Raw genomic sequence first — 17,474 nt, forward strand, 5'->3', positions numbered from 1 at the left:
TCTTAAATATTAGGAACATTTCTAGTTAGACAGAAATATACCAGATTGCTCTTACCTTGCACAGGCAAGAGCTACCAATGCAGCTGCAGCATTTTCTTTCTGTTTCCATGGAATTGATTGACCCAAAGCAGGTGATTCTTCTAACCAGGAGCAGAGAAGGGCTTCCAGACCATTCAGACAGTCAGCAGGTTCTTTTGTAAGGCTCAGAGGCTGACAATCTCTCAGGCAGTTCAGGAGTACCTCAGCAGTGATATTACAGAGAGAAGGATCAGTTTTACTTTGTGACTGGATCAAAGGGAACACTAACAAGAGGCCCATGCGAGAAGTAAATGGTGCCTGTTCTGGTTGTTGCAGCAATCCCTGCCGTTTGAGCAAGGACATGGTCTCTTCATCACTGGAGTTTTCACGTTCATGCTGCTCTTCAAGTGCTAACTGTCGTTGTGCATTCCACAGGCCTCTAAGTGCATTGAGACGGTATTCAAGTAGTCGTGCATATGCATTACTCTGGTTTCCACACACAGCTCGCAAGCGTTCTGCTAGCTCTTCAGGATTTTTGGTTTCAAATGTCAATATCTAAAAATTGAACACAGAACATTTTTCAACAGAATGATAGCACTTATTTAGCCTGTTAATATATAAAACATCCAAAAGAACTTCAAAGGAATAATAACATGTACAATCTACATCAACCACATTAGGAGAGAATAGGGCTCAGTATATTATAAAGGAGCATCTTAGTGGAAGAATGAGAACAAAATACTAGAAATTATACTACACTGATTTTTCTATTATTAATTTTTTTTGTTTAATTTCAAGACTGAGAAAGGAGCTTGTTTTCAATTTGTAAAGTACCTGATGCAAGGAGGTCCAAGTATCACAGCTTTATGTTACTGCAACAATGACAAACTTCATCCAATCTGGAATCACATGATAGTGTTTCCAGATAAGCAATGTGACAAGAAAATTATAGCGAAAAACAAACTTTAATAAACACATTTGAACAATCATACCAAATCTAACAAAGCAGCTACTAACCACTCTAGGCGAGCTATTAGACATGGAAAAGCCCAAAAAAAACAATTCCCATACTCACCACCTCACAACACTCCTTGTTTATATTTGTACTACGGAGAAACAACACTACCCTCTGGCAATAAAAAAAATAGATATCTTGCAAGACTGCAGTGCTTTAAACAAACACAAGATCATTTGATGTACTACTCCATTAGCTTAATGGACAAATATACTGTCTGCCACATAGATAACTATACTGTCTCAAATTCAACCTTGGCCCTTAAACCCAGGTTAAATATCATTTAAAATCCGCTGATTTGCTAATTGATATCCAGCAGTCATACTGGAAACTAAATGTCTGTCAATTGTGGTGAGATTAGGCTCAGTGGTGTTTGCAGGCTATTCATACATGTGGGGAAATCACTGTTGATCACAATATTCTCAATCGTCAATCACACAGATGGACTGGTATCAAATCAATATCATTGCAAATTAGCTCCAATTCAAAAGTACTTAATTGACTATGAAACGCATTGGTATTCCTCAAAAAAGGAAGATGCAATGTAATGCAAGTTCTTTCTCTCTGCATTATTTTGTTTCTTCTTTGCCATGCCTCCCCTTGAACTCCACAACCTCATTGAACCCTACAAGCCCTCCTCTTCCACAGCAACAAAACTTTCCATTTGTGGTGCATCACCAATACCTTCAGGAATCTAAGTGCAATACACAAGGACACTTATACCTTCTGAAATATGATGCATCCCTTAATAGCTGTCTCTTACACCAACTGATTCAACCAACTCTCCTATAATATCAAAAACAGAAATTGCTGCAAAATCTTCAACAGATCTGGCAGCATTTATGGACAGAAAACTGAGTTAACATTTCAAATCCAGTGACCCTACTACAGAAAATCTTCAGTCTCATACAACACACACTTCAATCTTACTGGTGCATCAAGAAAATATTGGTCAAATGTTTTTCCAATCCCCACTTTCTCAAATGCACTGCTCGCAGGCATAACCCAAGGCAATCATAACTTGTCCCCAGAGTCAACTTTTTCAGCATTCCAGGATTTCTTCGGTCCCGACTCCCAACACTTAGTTATTTTCGAATTCCTAGAACATCTCAGAGTTTTAATGCTACCCAGCCATGTGGCTGCTCTTGACCCCTCCAATTCCCCTAAATGGAACATATTGTTCAGTCTCCTGGCAATACAGCTAACTATAGCACTGCCAAAATGGAGTTTGCTTTGATTTTGACAGTATCCCACACTCAGTACTTGCTAATTATCTGTAACCTTTGAAATCCTCCAGTGATGCTTGAACTGCCCTAAGTAACCGACTGGATATCTTGCAATGAGCACTTCCCCTGATGCTGGGCACATCTTGAAACAATGAAATGTAAGCAGCCTTGGACCAGAGTATTCCTGGATAGGTAAAGTCCCTCAGAATGCTTGAAATAGATTTCAGCACAAAGACTTGATAGATTTACGAATACAGCCTATGAAATTTTTGCTATAACAAGTAAAGAAGATGAACAAAACAGGTTAGAAATCTGTGTATGATTTAAGAAATCAAAGACAATAGAAACAACCAAATAAATGTCTCAATATAAAGAAAGAATTTGGCTTTAAAAACAAATCTAACTTACCTTTACACACGAGCTGTGCTCAATTTTGAACTGAAAGTAATAGTGTGCCATTTCACCTCAAAATAGATTCTCAACCTAAATTACAGTATTTTCAAAATCATTAGTAATATTAGAAGTAAGTTGTTAACTGACAGCTAAACAAGGATATTTTATATTCTTGATTAATCTCTGGAGGAAGTAAAAGAACTATGCACCTGGGTCAAAATGGTCTCATTATGGCCTTTGAAATTCTACCCAATAAAGCAGATTACACCTATATCAGATATACACTTTTAGTAACATCTACTCCAGTACTGACCCAAACTCCAGTGCTTAAAAGCCCCTAAAAGCTTCAAAGAATGCACTTTCAGCATCTCTATTTCAGCCCTGAGGCAATATATGCACTAACACAATTGGATGCAATAATTGGGAGCCTGGCACCAGAGACATTTCAGCTTAGCAATGAAGACTTTCTACTAAGGTTAAGTAATAACTATGATTTATCTGCTGTAACAGCTTTCGTGAAAGCATCAGTAAGGAATTAGACAGGAGTGACAATCGATGGGAGAGGTACTAAGTCACAACCTTTTTGTACATAGCTGACTATGCTATCATCTACTCAGATCCACTTTTAGAACACAGATTAATATGCATATGCAACCAGTTTGACCTGGAATAGAAGACAACGTAAATCACAGTAAGGGAACTCAGACAACCGATCTTTTGTTGTCTTTTACCATCAGGTCAGATTTGCCAAAGCTGCTGGGGATTTGGTTCAGAGGGATTGAGGACCACATCAGAAACTAAAAGGTGCACATGATGTTGATCTACCTAGGAGAGGTCTGGTATATACACCACTCCTCCTCCATGGTGGTTACCCAAGTCATCTTTGCTTTATCTGAAAATCTAAAATGGATCATGACCACAAAGAGAGAGAAAATATACAAACTTCTCTACGTGTGCAAAGAGAAAAAGAACTTCACTCTGATTCTGTTGACTACCTCTGTGTGCAGCTGTGTAACATCTGCAAACTGAACATCAGCATGTAGTGACACCTGATGTTCGTGCACTGAGGTTGTGTCCCCCCGCTCTGGTGAGGGATGGCTGTGTTCACATTGCTCACAACGTTTGGGTCAATAGGGAGTGTGCACTACCATTTCTCGTGGATACATTTATGCAGAAAAACACCTTGACCACAAGTGAGTCAGTAGTTTGTATAACAGTCTTAAAGCAATTTGAGAAAAGAAAACAAGATCCTGTCAGATAACTTTGATAGTCTGCTCAAGAGCAAAGTGGTAACACACTTCTTCACTAGAACTTTTGAACAAACTCCAAAACATAGCTTATTTCATGGTGAGGAAGGTCCACCCTGTCAGATCCTTTTGATTGCCAAAAACTTTACCCCTCTGTTCACTGCACACAGGGCAGTAGAAGTAGAGAAACTACTGTAACCCAACTCCTTCTGAAATATGACTTGACAAAGCAGGTCTGGAAAATGAAGCAATGATTTTTTGACTTTGTTCATCCTAAGCAATTGCACAAGGCAGGACTCTGTGCTCTACAGGCTACTCCCAAGGAGTTAAACATTAATATCTGCTACAGGATTCAAACTCAATGAAATATTATTACTCATTTAGAATTCAAATTTATTTAATCTCAGCCACAAATATTTGCAATTAGTTAAAATTTGAAAGGATCTTATTTGAAAATACAACACATGTTTCTCCTCCAGATACAGAACAACCCATTATGTTCAGCTCTGTAATCAGTAAAAAGTTTGCTGTGCAATGGAAAGTCATTAGATGGACCACTAAATGTTCCTTTAAAAGCTTGCAACCATAAGTTTGATGCAGTAGCCTATTTAGTTACCGTCTTGATAGATGTATCATACAGTTGTACAGGTCTAGATGAAAGGAAAAAGGCCCTTTGCCCCAACAAGTCTGTGCTGGTCAAAAATAACTACCTAACTATTCTCATCCCATTTTTCAGGACTTGGCTCATAGCTTTTTATACTATGGCATTATGAGTACACATCTGAGTAAGTTTTAAATGTAATCAGCATTTCTGCTTCTATCATCTTACAGAGAGTGAGTTCCAGATTCCCACAACTGTTTCAGAATGTGTTTCCTCATATCCCCTCTAAACTTCCTGACCATTTTCTCAATCTATGCCTCTTGGGTCATTAATCCCACCACCAAGGGGAAAAAGTTTGTCGCTGTCTATGCTCCTCATTTTTATACATTTATATCATGTCCCCTTTAGTCTCCTCTGCTGCAAAGAAAACAACCCCAATCGATGCAGTCTCCCTTCTTCTTTTATTAAAAAGAGAACAAAAATGTTTGGATATTACCATAAATACAAAACATTTCAAGCCAATACTAAAATTCCACTAATTAAATAAATAACTAATAACCAGGACAGTAATGATAATACAGCTCAACAAAACAAAGTAATAGTCCTCAACCACTGACAACATAAATTTATACATATTCATGTGTTCATAGTTCCTCCTCACTGGATACCCAGTTCATTAAACAGAATCGTTACGGCTATATAAAGGCTTTTATTAGTATGGCAGACAAATCTGGACCCAAATAGTCCAAAAAGGACTGCCATGAAATTCTCAGTTTTCTGGTGTACCATACTTGTAAGTAGGTCCAAAGAGATGTGTTCCATAACCAGCCCAACACACCCATCTTAACAGAATGTTCTTTCTTGCACAAAAAGTGAGGATACGGAAAAACCTTTTAGTGTATGCATTTAAAGGAAGTGGATTGACAAGGCCAAGAATAGGAGATACTGGGTCCATTTCCACCTCTGTCTCCAAGACCATATTTCGCCAGGCATAGTGCTCCAGTACGCCCACAGCTTGTGGTCGGACCAGAGACAATGAATGAGCGTAACCGTGTTCATCTTGCATTTGGACACATTGGAGATACTCCTGCTTTAAATTGTGAAAGGCAGCCTAGAGCCAAGTGGACTCTGTGGAGAATCTTCAATTACAAGATATGGGTCCTGTTGCATATCAAGATCCTTCTTGCATTTTCCTAGATATCCTCCTTATTTCAGAAATGACCTCAACGTCCAGTTCCCTCTCCCATACCTTACAGTACTGTTCGGACTCAAACAAGGACCGTCTCCCAGTAGGTAACAGACATTGCTGACAGAAATGTATTCTCAGCACCCTCTTCTACATGTCAGATCTATAAGAATCAGTCAGAAATGTGGAATCTTTTTGTACAAAATTTCTAATTTGAAAAAAAAAATGGAAGAGGTCCCTACTGGGCAACTCCTATTTCCAAGCCAACTGGTCAAAAGACATCAGTATATCCCCTTCGAATAAGTCACCCAGGCCCAGTCATTCATGTAAGATAACAATGAGCTTAATTAATAGTTTCTGATATTTAGGAAGTCCACTCCTCCCAAATTTAATAAGGGGTCACTTGCAATACCAACTAAAGGATGTCATAGAGTCATAGACATGTACTGCGTGGAAACAGACCTTTCAGTCCAAGCAACCGTTTAGTCTTCTACATGTTTTCTTAGTAAAAAGCAGAGAAAGCATTCCCATAGGATACAGCAGATAGGGGAGAATGTTCACTTTAATGAGGGCTAGCCGACCTATCCAGGAGATCAGAAGCACCTCCCATTTTCAAAGGTTTTGTTTGATTCTGTCAAATAAATGGGCAAAATTGGTTTTCAATAGCCAATCAAAGACAGGAGTAATGAATACACCCAAGTAGAGATAGCCCTCCTGTGACCATCTAAAGAGAAATCGACACTCGTCCTCAGGATCAGCCATTTTCGGGAGACCATCCATGGACATGGCCTCTGATTTCATAAAGTTGATCTTGTAAGGTGAAAAGCTGCCAAACAAATAAATGCATTGTTTCAAGTGAGGCATCAAAACTGTTAGGCTTGATAAAAAGACAAGAATGTCATCTGCATACAACGCAACCTTATGTGATTTTGTCCTCACTTCTGCAGCAGATAAATCGGGACCCCTACGCATCGCTTCTGCCAGCTGTTCAATCATTAGTGTAAAAAGCAACTGTGATGAGGGACAGCCCCATTGACTGCCCCTAAGAATATTGAAATTGCTTAACCACAATTTGGTGAGGACCATGGCAAGAAGGTGACTATACAAAACCTTAACCCATCTGATAAAGGCCTCACTCAAGCCAAACCACTTTAAAGTATTAAAAAAAATGGCCACTCGACCCAGTCAAATACCTTTTTCATGTCTAGAGATCACTAATCCCTGTACAAACCGTTGTCGACATACTTGGGTCATATTAATCGACAACCTGTGAACTTTTCGAAGCCCTGCCTGATCTTCCTTAATGATAGATGGCAGCACAGTTTCTAGCCTGAATGCCAGAGTCTTAGATAGAATTTTTAAATCAACATTCAGGAGTGAAATGGGTCTATAGAAAGCACAGTCCTCTGGGAACTTCCTTTTTTAAGGATGAGAGAGATGTTTGCCTCTCAAAGATGGCAGGAGGAAACAACAACTATGTGAATCATTAAATGTACTAAGCATCGGGCCTGACAGTATACTTACAAATTCCTTATAAAACTCTCTGGGAAGTCTGTCAGGACCAGGCACCTTTCTGTTCTGAAACTGCCTCACAGCCTCCTGCACCTCTTTCATTGATAACTGGACATTAAGGAGAGACTGTTGCTGAGGGGTCCACTCCCTGGAGGTCCAAATTTTTTTAAAAAAACACTACATCCTAAGCTGCCCATCCACTCAGAGTAAAATGTTCAAAATGTTGCATTAATCCTTTTAGAATCATGGGTTAAATTTCCAGTAACCTCCCTGATTGAGGTACTGGCTTGGGGAGCACTCCTTTTCCTGCCAAGCTACGCCAAGTACTTGCCTGGCTTATCCCCATGCTCAAACAGCCTTTGATTTGCAAATGTAAGTTCCCTCTTAGCTGTCTATGAGAGCACGGAGTTCAGTGTAGACAGAAGCACTACAATCCTCTGCACTTTAGCCAAAGAGGGCCTATCAAAGTATGCTATTTCAGCCGCATCTCGAGTGAGCACCGCTGCTCAGCCTTTTGCCATTTCTTAACTAGCAGAATAGAAAATCACTAACCCCCTAGCATTGGCTTTAGTAGTTTCCCAGAGAATGGATGGATTACTCACCCAGCCTAAATTAATGTCTAAAAAAGCCCTGAATTTAGTCGAAAACAATTCAGCAAACTTGCTATCAGGATGAAGGGATCCAATCACCAATGGCTTGAACCTACTATAGTATACTTACATTTGACCATTAAATACACTGTGGTGTGATCAGAAATAGTGATTTTGCCAATTGTACAATGACACTACCAAGCCCAAATGTGCTGCATGAGTCAAAAAGAAATCAATTCTGGAATGGCATTTGTGCAGATTTGAAAAAATAAATAAATTCCCTGCCAGTAGGGTGAGGGTGCCTCCAAACATCTTCCCCAGGTCTTTCAGCATAGGTTTTTAATCTGCCTCCCCAGGACCCCGCAAGATTTGGTAAGCTCGTCAACCAAGACCTGATGAGTAAGCAAGCCCACTGCCTCAATGGGATTACGCCACAGCTCCGGACAAACTTCCTCCTTTCTTTGGCATTCTCCCGCAGTAACAACAAAGGTAAGTAAAATTTTCAAGTTCTATAGCTCTTGAGGCAGGCAGGGGCAGTGTTTGGGGTGGGGGTGGCAAGCAGTGTTGGATGGGGTGGGGGGGCGGCAGGGCCTCACGCACTGTGCTGCTGCTAGTCTTCTGGACAGTGAGCAGACTTAATAGAAAACTCAAAGTCCCAGAGGAAAGGCATTGAATCGATTAACCAAATAATCAATTATTCGAATGAATAAGTGTCCGCCCATCAATATGGCATGGCGGCTCAGTGGTTAGCACTGCTTTCTCACAGCACCAGGGACCCAGGTTTGATTCCAGCCTTGAACGACTGTGTGAAGTTTGCAAGCTCTCCCAGTGTTTGCATGGGTTCCCTCCAGGTGCTCTGGTTCCTTTCCACAGTCCAAAGACATGCATATCAGGTGAATTGGCCATGCTAAATTGCCTATAGTGTTAGGTGCATTAGTCAGAGGGAAATGGGTCTGGGTGGGTTATTGTTCAGAGAGTCAGTGTGGCCTTGTTGGACAGAAGGGCCTGTTTGCACACTGTACAGAATCTAATCTGAACAATGTATTAAAGGTGCACCCATCTCAGCAAGCATCCCATTGCATTCCTGACTTGTGCCTTCTACATAGTGAGCACGCTTAGGGGAGTCAGAAGGTGAACATTGTACGGCACAATTCTGAATTTCAGAATTGCTCTTATAGCTATAGTATTTATATGGATAATCCAGTTCAGTTTACGGTCAATGGGAGCCCCAGGATATTAATAATAGGGGATTCAACAATGGAAATTACCATTGAACATCAATGGGAAATTATCTGGTGTTTCTGTGGCACAATCGTCACTTGCCCTTCTCAACATAAGACTGGATGCTGTCCAGATCTTGCTGCATTTAGACATTGGTCTGCTTCAATATCTGAGGGATTTTAAATGGTGAAGTTGTTCACAGATGATTACACATCTCCAATTCTGACTTTTTGATCGAGCAAAGGTCATTGATGAAGCAGCTGAAGATGGTTAGGCCTAGGACAGCATTCTGAGGAATGCAGGCTCTTGTGGCACAGTGGTAACTTCCCTACCTCTACGAGGCACAGTTTCAAGAACACCTACTTCAGCAGTGTGCAATATCATTTGAGCAGGCTGCTTTAAAAATATTTACCCAGAGGAACCGCAGCTCTTATAATGTGGTGGCAATCTCAGCCAGAAGATGCAGATTAAGTCCCACCAGCTCCACAACTTTGTCACTGCGTTTCTGAAAAAGTTGATTAGAAAATTTCTACTAAGGAACTAACCTTTAGCATAGGTATTGTCCCTATTTATAAAACAGCAAGTTCAGATTCAAAATCTATACTTTTTAATTCAGTTGTGGAACATGGGCCTGATTGGCTGGCCAGCATATATCGCATGTCCCTAGACGTCCCCTTTTTAAAACGCTGATGCTAAGTTGTTTTCATGCATCACTGTAGTGCACATGCTGTAGGGTGCCCTCAGAGATTCCAGGATTTTGACCCAGTAACGTTGAAAAAACAGAAATATATTTCTAAGTCAGGATAATGTGACTTAGTGGGGAATTTCCAGGTGGTGGTGTTCCCATTTATCTGCTGCCCTTGTCATTCTAGATAGAAGTGGCTGCGGTTTGGAAAGCAGTGTTAAAGGATCTTTAGTAAATTTCTGCAGTGCATCTTGAAGATAATAACCACTGCTGCTGACTGCCTGTCGTGCAAGTTTGGATGCTTGTGGATTTGGTGCCAATTAAGCAGGCTGCTTTGTCCTGGATGGGGTCAAGTTTCTTGAATGTTGTTGGGGCTGCAGCTATTCAGACAAGTGGGGAGTATTCCATCACACACCTAACTTGTGGCTTGCAGATGGTGGACAGGCTTTGAGGAGGGAAGAGGTGAGTTATTCACCGCAATATTCCTAACCTTTGACCTGTTCTTATTGCCAATGTGTTTAAGTGGCAAATCCAGTGACCTCCAACAGCCATGACCATCTTATTATGTGCCAGGTAGGACTCCAAACAGTAGAGAGTTTGCTCCCTAATATCCACTGATTCCAGTTTCACTAGGACACCTTGATGCCATGGTGTCAAATGCAGCTTTGATGCCAAGGCCCTTCACTCTCACCTCACATCGCATTCAGCTCTTTTGTCTATGTATGAATCAAGGTTGTAATTAGGACAGCAGCTCAGCAGAACCCAACATTTTTTTTATTTTATCTTATTTGTTACAGAATACAATGAAAATATAGTATCCATTCTCCGGAACCATCTTAAAACACAGAAAAATAACCAAAACATTGAATACAAAGGCAAAAAAATACAAAAAACAAATATTCAACTTTACAGTTCTTCCTATTATGGGCCTGGTGGGTAGGCATGAGTCCCCTTCACTGTGCCATCACCACTGGAATATTAGTCATTCTTCAGCACCATTTCACCTCCCTCACTACCATGAGTCCTCACTGGATCTTGCCAATGCAAATGCCACTAATCCCACTGGGTACTACACCAGCCCACAATCAGCTCTGTTTCCATAAGTCCACTTCGGAGCCACCTCACCGATGCAATTGTTGCCAGGTCTCACACTGGGCCTAAACCCACCTCCACAAACCTGCACTGGATGCAGACACTACTGGGAACCAAACTCACCTTCACTACTTAGTCATGAGTCAGCACTAGGATTGCCTCATCATGTAGAAGCCAGAAACCTAAGCTCATCCCTGATGCTGCCTCGAGATTGTTGCAAATACTTCAGCATTATCTTTTTGCACAAAGGTGTTAGGCTTTTCCATCATTAAGAATGAGGATATTTGCGCAGCCCCCTCCTCAGTAAGAGTTGAATAACTGTTCACCAGTATTCAAGACTGCATATGGTAGGACTACAGAGCTTCGATCTAATCCATTGATTGCAAGGCCATTTAGCTCTGTTTATTACTTGGTGTTTGGGCTACTAGTATTCCTATTTGGTTGCTTCACCAGGTTGATACATCATTTTAGGTATAGCTGGTGATGCTCCTGACATGCCCTCCTGCACTCCCCAGTGAACCTGATGAGGAGCTTCTGTTGTGATGTCCTGGGATCAAAATGATTGACATTTAAACTACAACCATCTTACTTTGTGTTAGGTATGATTCAAACAAGCACAAATTTTCCTTAATTCCTATTGACTCCAGTTTCACTACAGCTTCTTGATGCCAAAGTCATTCAAATGTTATCTTGATGTCAAGGGCAGTCACTCTCACCTCACCTTTGGAGTTCAGCTCTTTTGCCCATTTTTAGACTCAAGGCTATAATGTAATCAAGAGGCAAGTGGCGCTGGCAGCATCCAAATTAAGAGTCAATGACCAGGATCTTCCTTTGCAATGCATTTGATAGCATGTCAATTAGAGTTTTTACCACCTGATGATTAAGGGTTGACTGATAGGGTGGCAACCGGCCAGGTTGCATTTGTCTTGATTCTTCCTGGACAATTTTCCACATTCGATTCGATAAGATTAGATTCGACAATATTCCCTACAGTATGGAAACAGGCCCTTTAGCCCAACAAGGCCACACCAACCCTCTGAAGAGTAACCCACACAGACCCATTTCCCTCTGATTAATGCACCTAACTCTATGGGCAATTTAGCATAACCAACTCACCTGACATGCACATCTTTGGACTGTGGGAGGAAACCGGAGCACCTGGAGGAAACCCATGCAGACACGGGGAGAATGTTTGTGTGGAGTCTGCACAATCACCAGAGGCTGGAACTGAACCTGGGTCCCTGGCACTTGAGAGGCAACAGTGCTAACCACTGAGCCACAATACCATTGTTAGGTAGATGCCAGTGTAGAAAACATGCAGAAACAGCTAGTCTTGGGTCGCAGCTATTTATGTTAGCCAGCCAATCTTTTTATCCATAAAAACATGGGCAGGTGTAGATGATGTAATCCATCTAGAATTGAAAGCCAGTCCCAGGAATGGTGATCATGGCAACTTCTTTTGTCTTTAAAAACCCATCTGCTCCACTAATGAGCTTTAGGGAGGGAAATCTAGATGTGGCACCAGATCCATAACAATGCTGTTGACTCTTACCTGCCCTCTGAAAGGGCACCACACAGTTCAAGAGCAATTTGGGATGGACAATAAATACTGGCCATGAAACTTAGGTGCCCGACACTATAAGCTCTTATTTTCCAAAATAACCTTTGATGAGACCTCATCAAACACCTTCTGGAAATCTAAACACAGCAACATTCCACCTGTTCCTCTTCATCCACAAGTACATGTTACTCCCTAAAAGAACTCCAAATGATTGTTTCAACACTGCCCCCTTTCACAGAAACATTTTCTCTGCCTTATGACCTTAATATTTTCTAAGTGCCTTGCTGGAACTTCTAATGACAAGAGCTAACATTTTCCCTGAGTAAGATATTAAGCCAACTAACCTTCAATTTCCTGCTTTCTGTCTCCCTCTTTTTGAATAAAGGGGTTACACCTGTTATCATCCAATCAGATAGGGCCTTACCCAAACCAAAGAGGAATTAAAACCAATGCATCAACTACTGTATTGGCCTCTTCTTTTAAGACTATAGTATGAAGTCCATCAGGTTCTGGGCACTTGTCAATCAATTTGACCTCAACCTCACCAATCCATCTACTGCAGAAGCTTCCGTGTGGTAGCATTAGTAAAAGTGACATGGTATGGTCTGTCTGGAGGCAAAGTCCTATCTTTACACTGAGGATAACCTCCAAAGTGTTGTGACACAACTGGGATAGATTTCAAACAGATCTTGCAACTCAAGCCTAGACATCCTCGAAGTACTGTGTCTATCAGAAACAGAAGGTTTCTAAAGCACAAACTTTTAAAACATGTGTTGGTTGTAATATGATTAGATCTCCAACACTTTAAGTGCTACTTTTAAAGCACGATTTTTCTATAATGTGGGGTTGCACAAGAACGCAACCATTGCATTAAAGAACGACCTTATATCATTTCGCTTACTCAGCATTCAGGAGGAAGGAGGAGGAGGATTTTGTTGAAGCTGTAAGGTTGACAGAAACAGTGCCATTGATGAATGAGGTAGACAACTGGGAGGAACTATTGCAAGTTCCCAAAATCAATACAGGTGACAACTAAGTTTATATTGCCTTAACTGCTAACATTTGCTCCAAACTAGAGGTGGCTAACTAAACCAATACAAGGTAAAAGGTGTAAAAACTTTCGTGGGATCTGTAGATTACAGAATGCAGTGGTCCCTGGGACAACCATAGATAAAATTTTAGGGTACTGCTTATTTCCAAAAGCAAGCAAGCAGTTAAATGAAACATTGCAAAATAAGGCTTCCATTTTGGATTAAATAGTTGAATACAATCTAATGATACTCTATTCAAATGGTACACAGGTGTTACACTACAATGTTACATCACAAGCTTGCTGGGGGTTCAAGATGGTGGCAGTCTGAGCAGTCTGCTGTGTTGGGCTCTGTACCGCACTCCAACACCACCCCCCATTAGCCACTCCTGAGGAAAGTTTGTAGGATTTACTAGGTAGAGCACCTACAGCCCCTTTAAATTAAAATCTGAAAGATCTGGAGCTGAAATAAAGACATCTAAGTGAAAGGGAACAAACAACGCAGCAGACAGGGCACTCCTCTATTATGCTGGTCACACCCGCAGCCGTTAAGGTTGGTGGAACAACAGCATTTACTCACGGAGTTCGCAAAACTCTGGAAAAAAATATAGATGGAGCGCTGGGGCCAAATACTGCCATGCTGACAAAGCATGAGCAGGAGATCCGGGCTTCAGATCAGCGCATAGCAGCAGTGGAAACAAAGGACCGTGGCCTCGGAGGCCTCGATGGACAGCTCAATGGTGGGGCTGGGTGGGCATGAGTCTTGGAAGGCCAGATTCAGACCCTGCAGAAACAAACAGACGACCTCGAAAATTGAGGTCGGAGAGAAAAAAAATCTTACTGATCATGAGTCTTTCAGAGCGTGAAGAGGGCGAAAACCTTGTTGACTTTCTCGACAGGTGGCTTCCAGAGTTGCTGGGGCTAAAGATCGACTCAGACTGGGTGAACGTAGAGCAGGCCCACTAGATTGCGATACGCAAGTCTGTTCTGGTCCGGCCCAGCAACCCCCCCCACCCGGTCCTCGTGCAACTCCAGCGTTACAAGGAAAAGCAACTGATAACAGAAGCAGCCAGAAGACTGGGAGGAGAGCCACAGGCTTTGGTTTATAAAGATTCAAGGATAATGTTTTTTTTAAGGATTTTTCTGGGGCCATAATGAAGAAAAGGAAGACCTTTGATGATGTAAAAGAAAACAAGAGATTTAAACATTCAATGTTTTGAGGTACCCGGCAGTGCTACGTTTCAATTATGGGGGAGCTGTCTACAACTTCGCCTCGGCAGAAAAAGTAAAAGAATTTTTGGACTTGCTGAAATGATAGACTTTGATCGAGGGAGAAAAGACGAAAAGATGCATGCAGACAATGGCATAATATAATTTTATTTTATCTTCCCTTTCTTTGTTCTTTTCCCTTTTGGGGTCTCGGGTCTTATAGGCTTGGTATTGCTATGGTGTAAAATCCAGGGTGTTTTATGCGATATCTGTTCGGTAGTTATTCTATTGTTCAGTTTTGCTGGATATGGGGTGGTTACTTATTTGGTGTAAAGATGTGTGGGGTTGAGATGTGGAGGGGGAAAGAGGTCTGCAGCCATAGTTAACTTGCAGGAGTGTAAATAATGTGTTTGTTTTCCATTGCTTGGATTTGGGGCTCGGCCTCAACTGGAAGGTGCTAGGATGGTTGAGAGGTTGGGAGTGAATGTCCCCTATGGGCGAGGTGGGGATCTCAAGAGATTGATGTTTTTTATGCTTATTTGTTCAAGGTAGGAGTAGAGGTTTTTAGATTAGATTAGATTAGACTTACAGTGTGGAAACAGGCCCTTCGGCCCAACAAGTCCACACCGACCCGCCGAAGCGCAATCCACCCATACCCCTACATTTACCACTTACCTAACACTACGGGCAATTTAGCTTGGCCAATTCACCTGACCCGCACATCTTTGGACTGTGGGAGGAAACCGGAGCACCCGGAGGAAACCCACGCAGACACGGGGAGAACGTGCAAACTCCACACAGTCAGTCGCCTGAGTCGGGAATTGAACCCGGGTCTACAGGCGCTGTGAGGCAGCAGTGCTAACCACTGTGCCACCGTGCCGCCCACAATTAAAATTCTAGCCCAGGTTAGAATTTTAGTTTTAGCAGTTTTGGGAGTATTTGTCGAAATAGTCTTTAGATTTGATAAAGACCGTATTTTATCCACTTGCCGCAAATTGAATGGTCTTCTTCCTCTTGGGGGCTCACAGATGGGCTGTAGTGTGCTGTCATGGCTAGCGATCTGTTCAGGTGGTGCAGCTGGAATATAAAAGGGAGTCATTCCCCCATTAAAAGGAAAGAGGTGCTCTCAAATCTCAAGAAAGAAAGGGTTGACAATGCGCTGTTGCAAGAGACACGTTTAACTGATAGGGAACACCTGAAGTCACAGCAGAGGGGATATGATAGGGTGTTCTTCTCCTCTAACTCCAAAAGCAGAGGAGTGGCCATACTGGTACGAAAGAACCTTCCATTTCAGGTGGCAGATCAAATCGAGGATGAGTATGGACAGTTCATCATTCTCAAAGCGCTGATACATAGCGAAGAGTATGGTATCCTCAATGTTTATTGTCCCCTGATGTTCCACTTAAATTTTTAGTCGATGTGGTTTCTAAATTAATGGCTCTTGGGGTGCGCCATATAATTATCTGAGGAGACTTTATTCGGCCTATGGACCCTGACACAGACAGGATGCCAAGGGGATTGTCAGGTGCAGCTCATCAGTAAGAGGACTTGTGAAAGGAATTGGGGTTAGATGATGTGTTTAAATGTGTTAGATGATGTGCCTCCACCCATATGGGAGGGATTTTATCTTCTACTCCAGCCCACACAAGTGCCACACAAGAATTAATATGTTCTTTGTTCTGTCGATTTGTTTGGGCTTGGCTTGGTGCCAGCCTGCAGGATTGGGAGCACAACTATTTCAGACCATGCAGCAGTGTATTTGGATGTTAAGACCAAAGGTAACGGAGTAGGCACGCGGCACTGGCGTATGGATCAGTTTCTGTACAGTTCTGACAACTTTGTATAATATGTTACAAGGGAGTTCAGGGCTTTTTTGGACATCAATTAGGGTACGGCCAGTAATTCATCAGTGCTCTGGGAGACCAAACTATTCTTAAGGGGTATGATTATTTCATACTCTACAATGAGAAGGAGGCAGAGAGGAGAGCAACATTAGATGCTCGAGACCCAGCTGAATCGGCATATTATACTAGACCATCCGTGGTCAAATTACACCGGGTCACGGCTCTCTGGGCTGCTTTGGACTCAGTGCTCACGCAAGTGGGGAAAGAGAGGGGTCTCCTTTGCAAAGCAAAGGCTGTTTGAACATGGGGATAAGCCAGGTAGATACCTGGCTTACCTGGCTAGGAAGAAAAGTGCTCCACTGTCCATTGTGTCCATCAGGGAGTGGCAACATCACTCATGAACTGAAAACGATCAATGCCAGAATCCGGGAATTTTATACAGAGGTATACCAGTCGGAGGGTTGTGGGGATGGAATAGCGAAATTGGAAGCCTTTTTTTGAAAACCTGGACCTCCCAGTTATAAACATAGATCAGGCCTCCCTTTTAAATGCAGCTCTGACAGTACAGGAGGTGCAAGAAGCGGTAAGGCAGCTCCCAGGCGGCAAGGCACCCGGTCTAGACAGGTTTCTGAGTCAATTTTAAGGTGTTTAAATACATATTAGCTAAACCACTTCTGGAGATGTATGGTCATTCGTATAATCAGGACTGCCTTCTGCCATCTCTGAGGGAGGCTAATTTCAAAGAAAGGGAAAGACCCTAGAGATTACGTGTGGTATACACCTATCTCGTTGTTGAATATGGATTTTAAAATCCTATCAAAAGGTACTGGCTCTGAGGCTGGAGAAGGTGCTGCCCATTATTATAAAAGAGGATCAAAACGGTTTTATCAAGGGCCACAGCTCCTCCAACAATATCAGGTGGGTACTGAACATAGTGCAGATATGTCAGCAAAGTTTGGTGGTCTCCCCTGGATGCAGAAAAGGCTTTTGATTGGGTGGAATGGTCATATCTCTTTGGTGTTCAAGATTGCTTTGGGGGGGCGG

The 17,474-nt window shown here is 42.1% G+C and overlaps 1 protein-coding gene across 2 annotated transcripts in view; it reads right to left on the reverse strand.

The window, feature by feature from the left end:
- The window catches only part of LOC132827079 (probable E3 ubiquitin-protein ligase HECTD4), a 302,053-nt gene that overhangs the window by 263,124 nt on the left and 21,455 nt on the right, over positions 1-17,474 (reverse strand). For both annotated transcript variants that reach the window (XM_060843537.1, XM_060843536.1), the window contains exon 2: positions 56-573. In XM_060843537.1, the coding sequence (XP_060699520.1) occupies positions 56-573 (518 nt within the window). The remainder of the gene's footprint in view (positions 1-55; positions 574-17,474) is intronic.

The sequence above is a fragment of the Hemiscyllium ocellatum genome, chromosome 24 (genome assembly GCF_020745735.1).
Source record: "Hemiscyllium ocellatum isolate sHemOce1 chromosome 24, sHemOce1.pat.X.cur, whole genome shotgun sequence".
NCBI classification, from domain to species: domain Eukaryota; kingdom Metazoa; phylum Chordata; class Chondrichthyes; order Orectolobiformes; family Hemiscylliidae; genus Hemiscyllium; species Hemiscyllium ocellatum.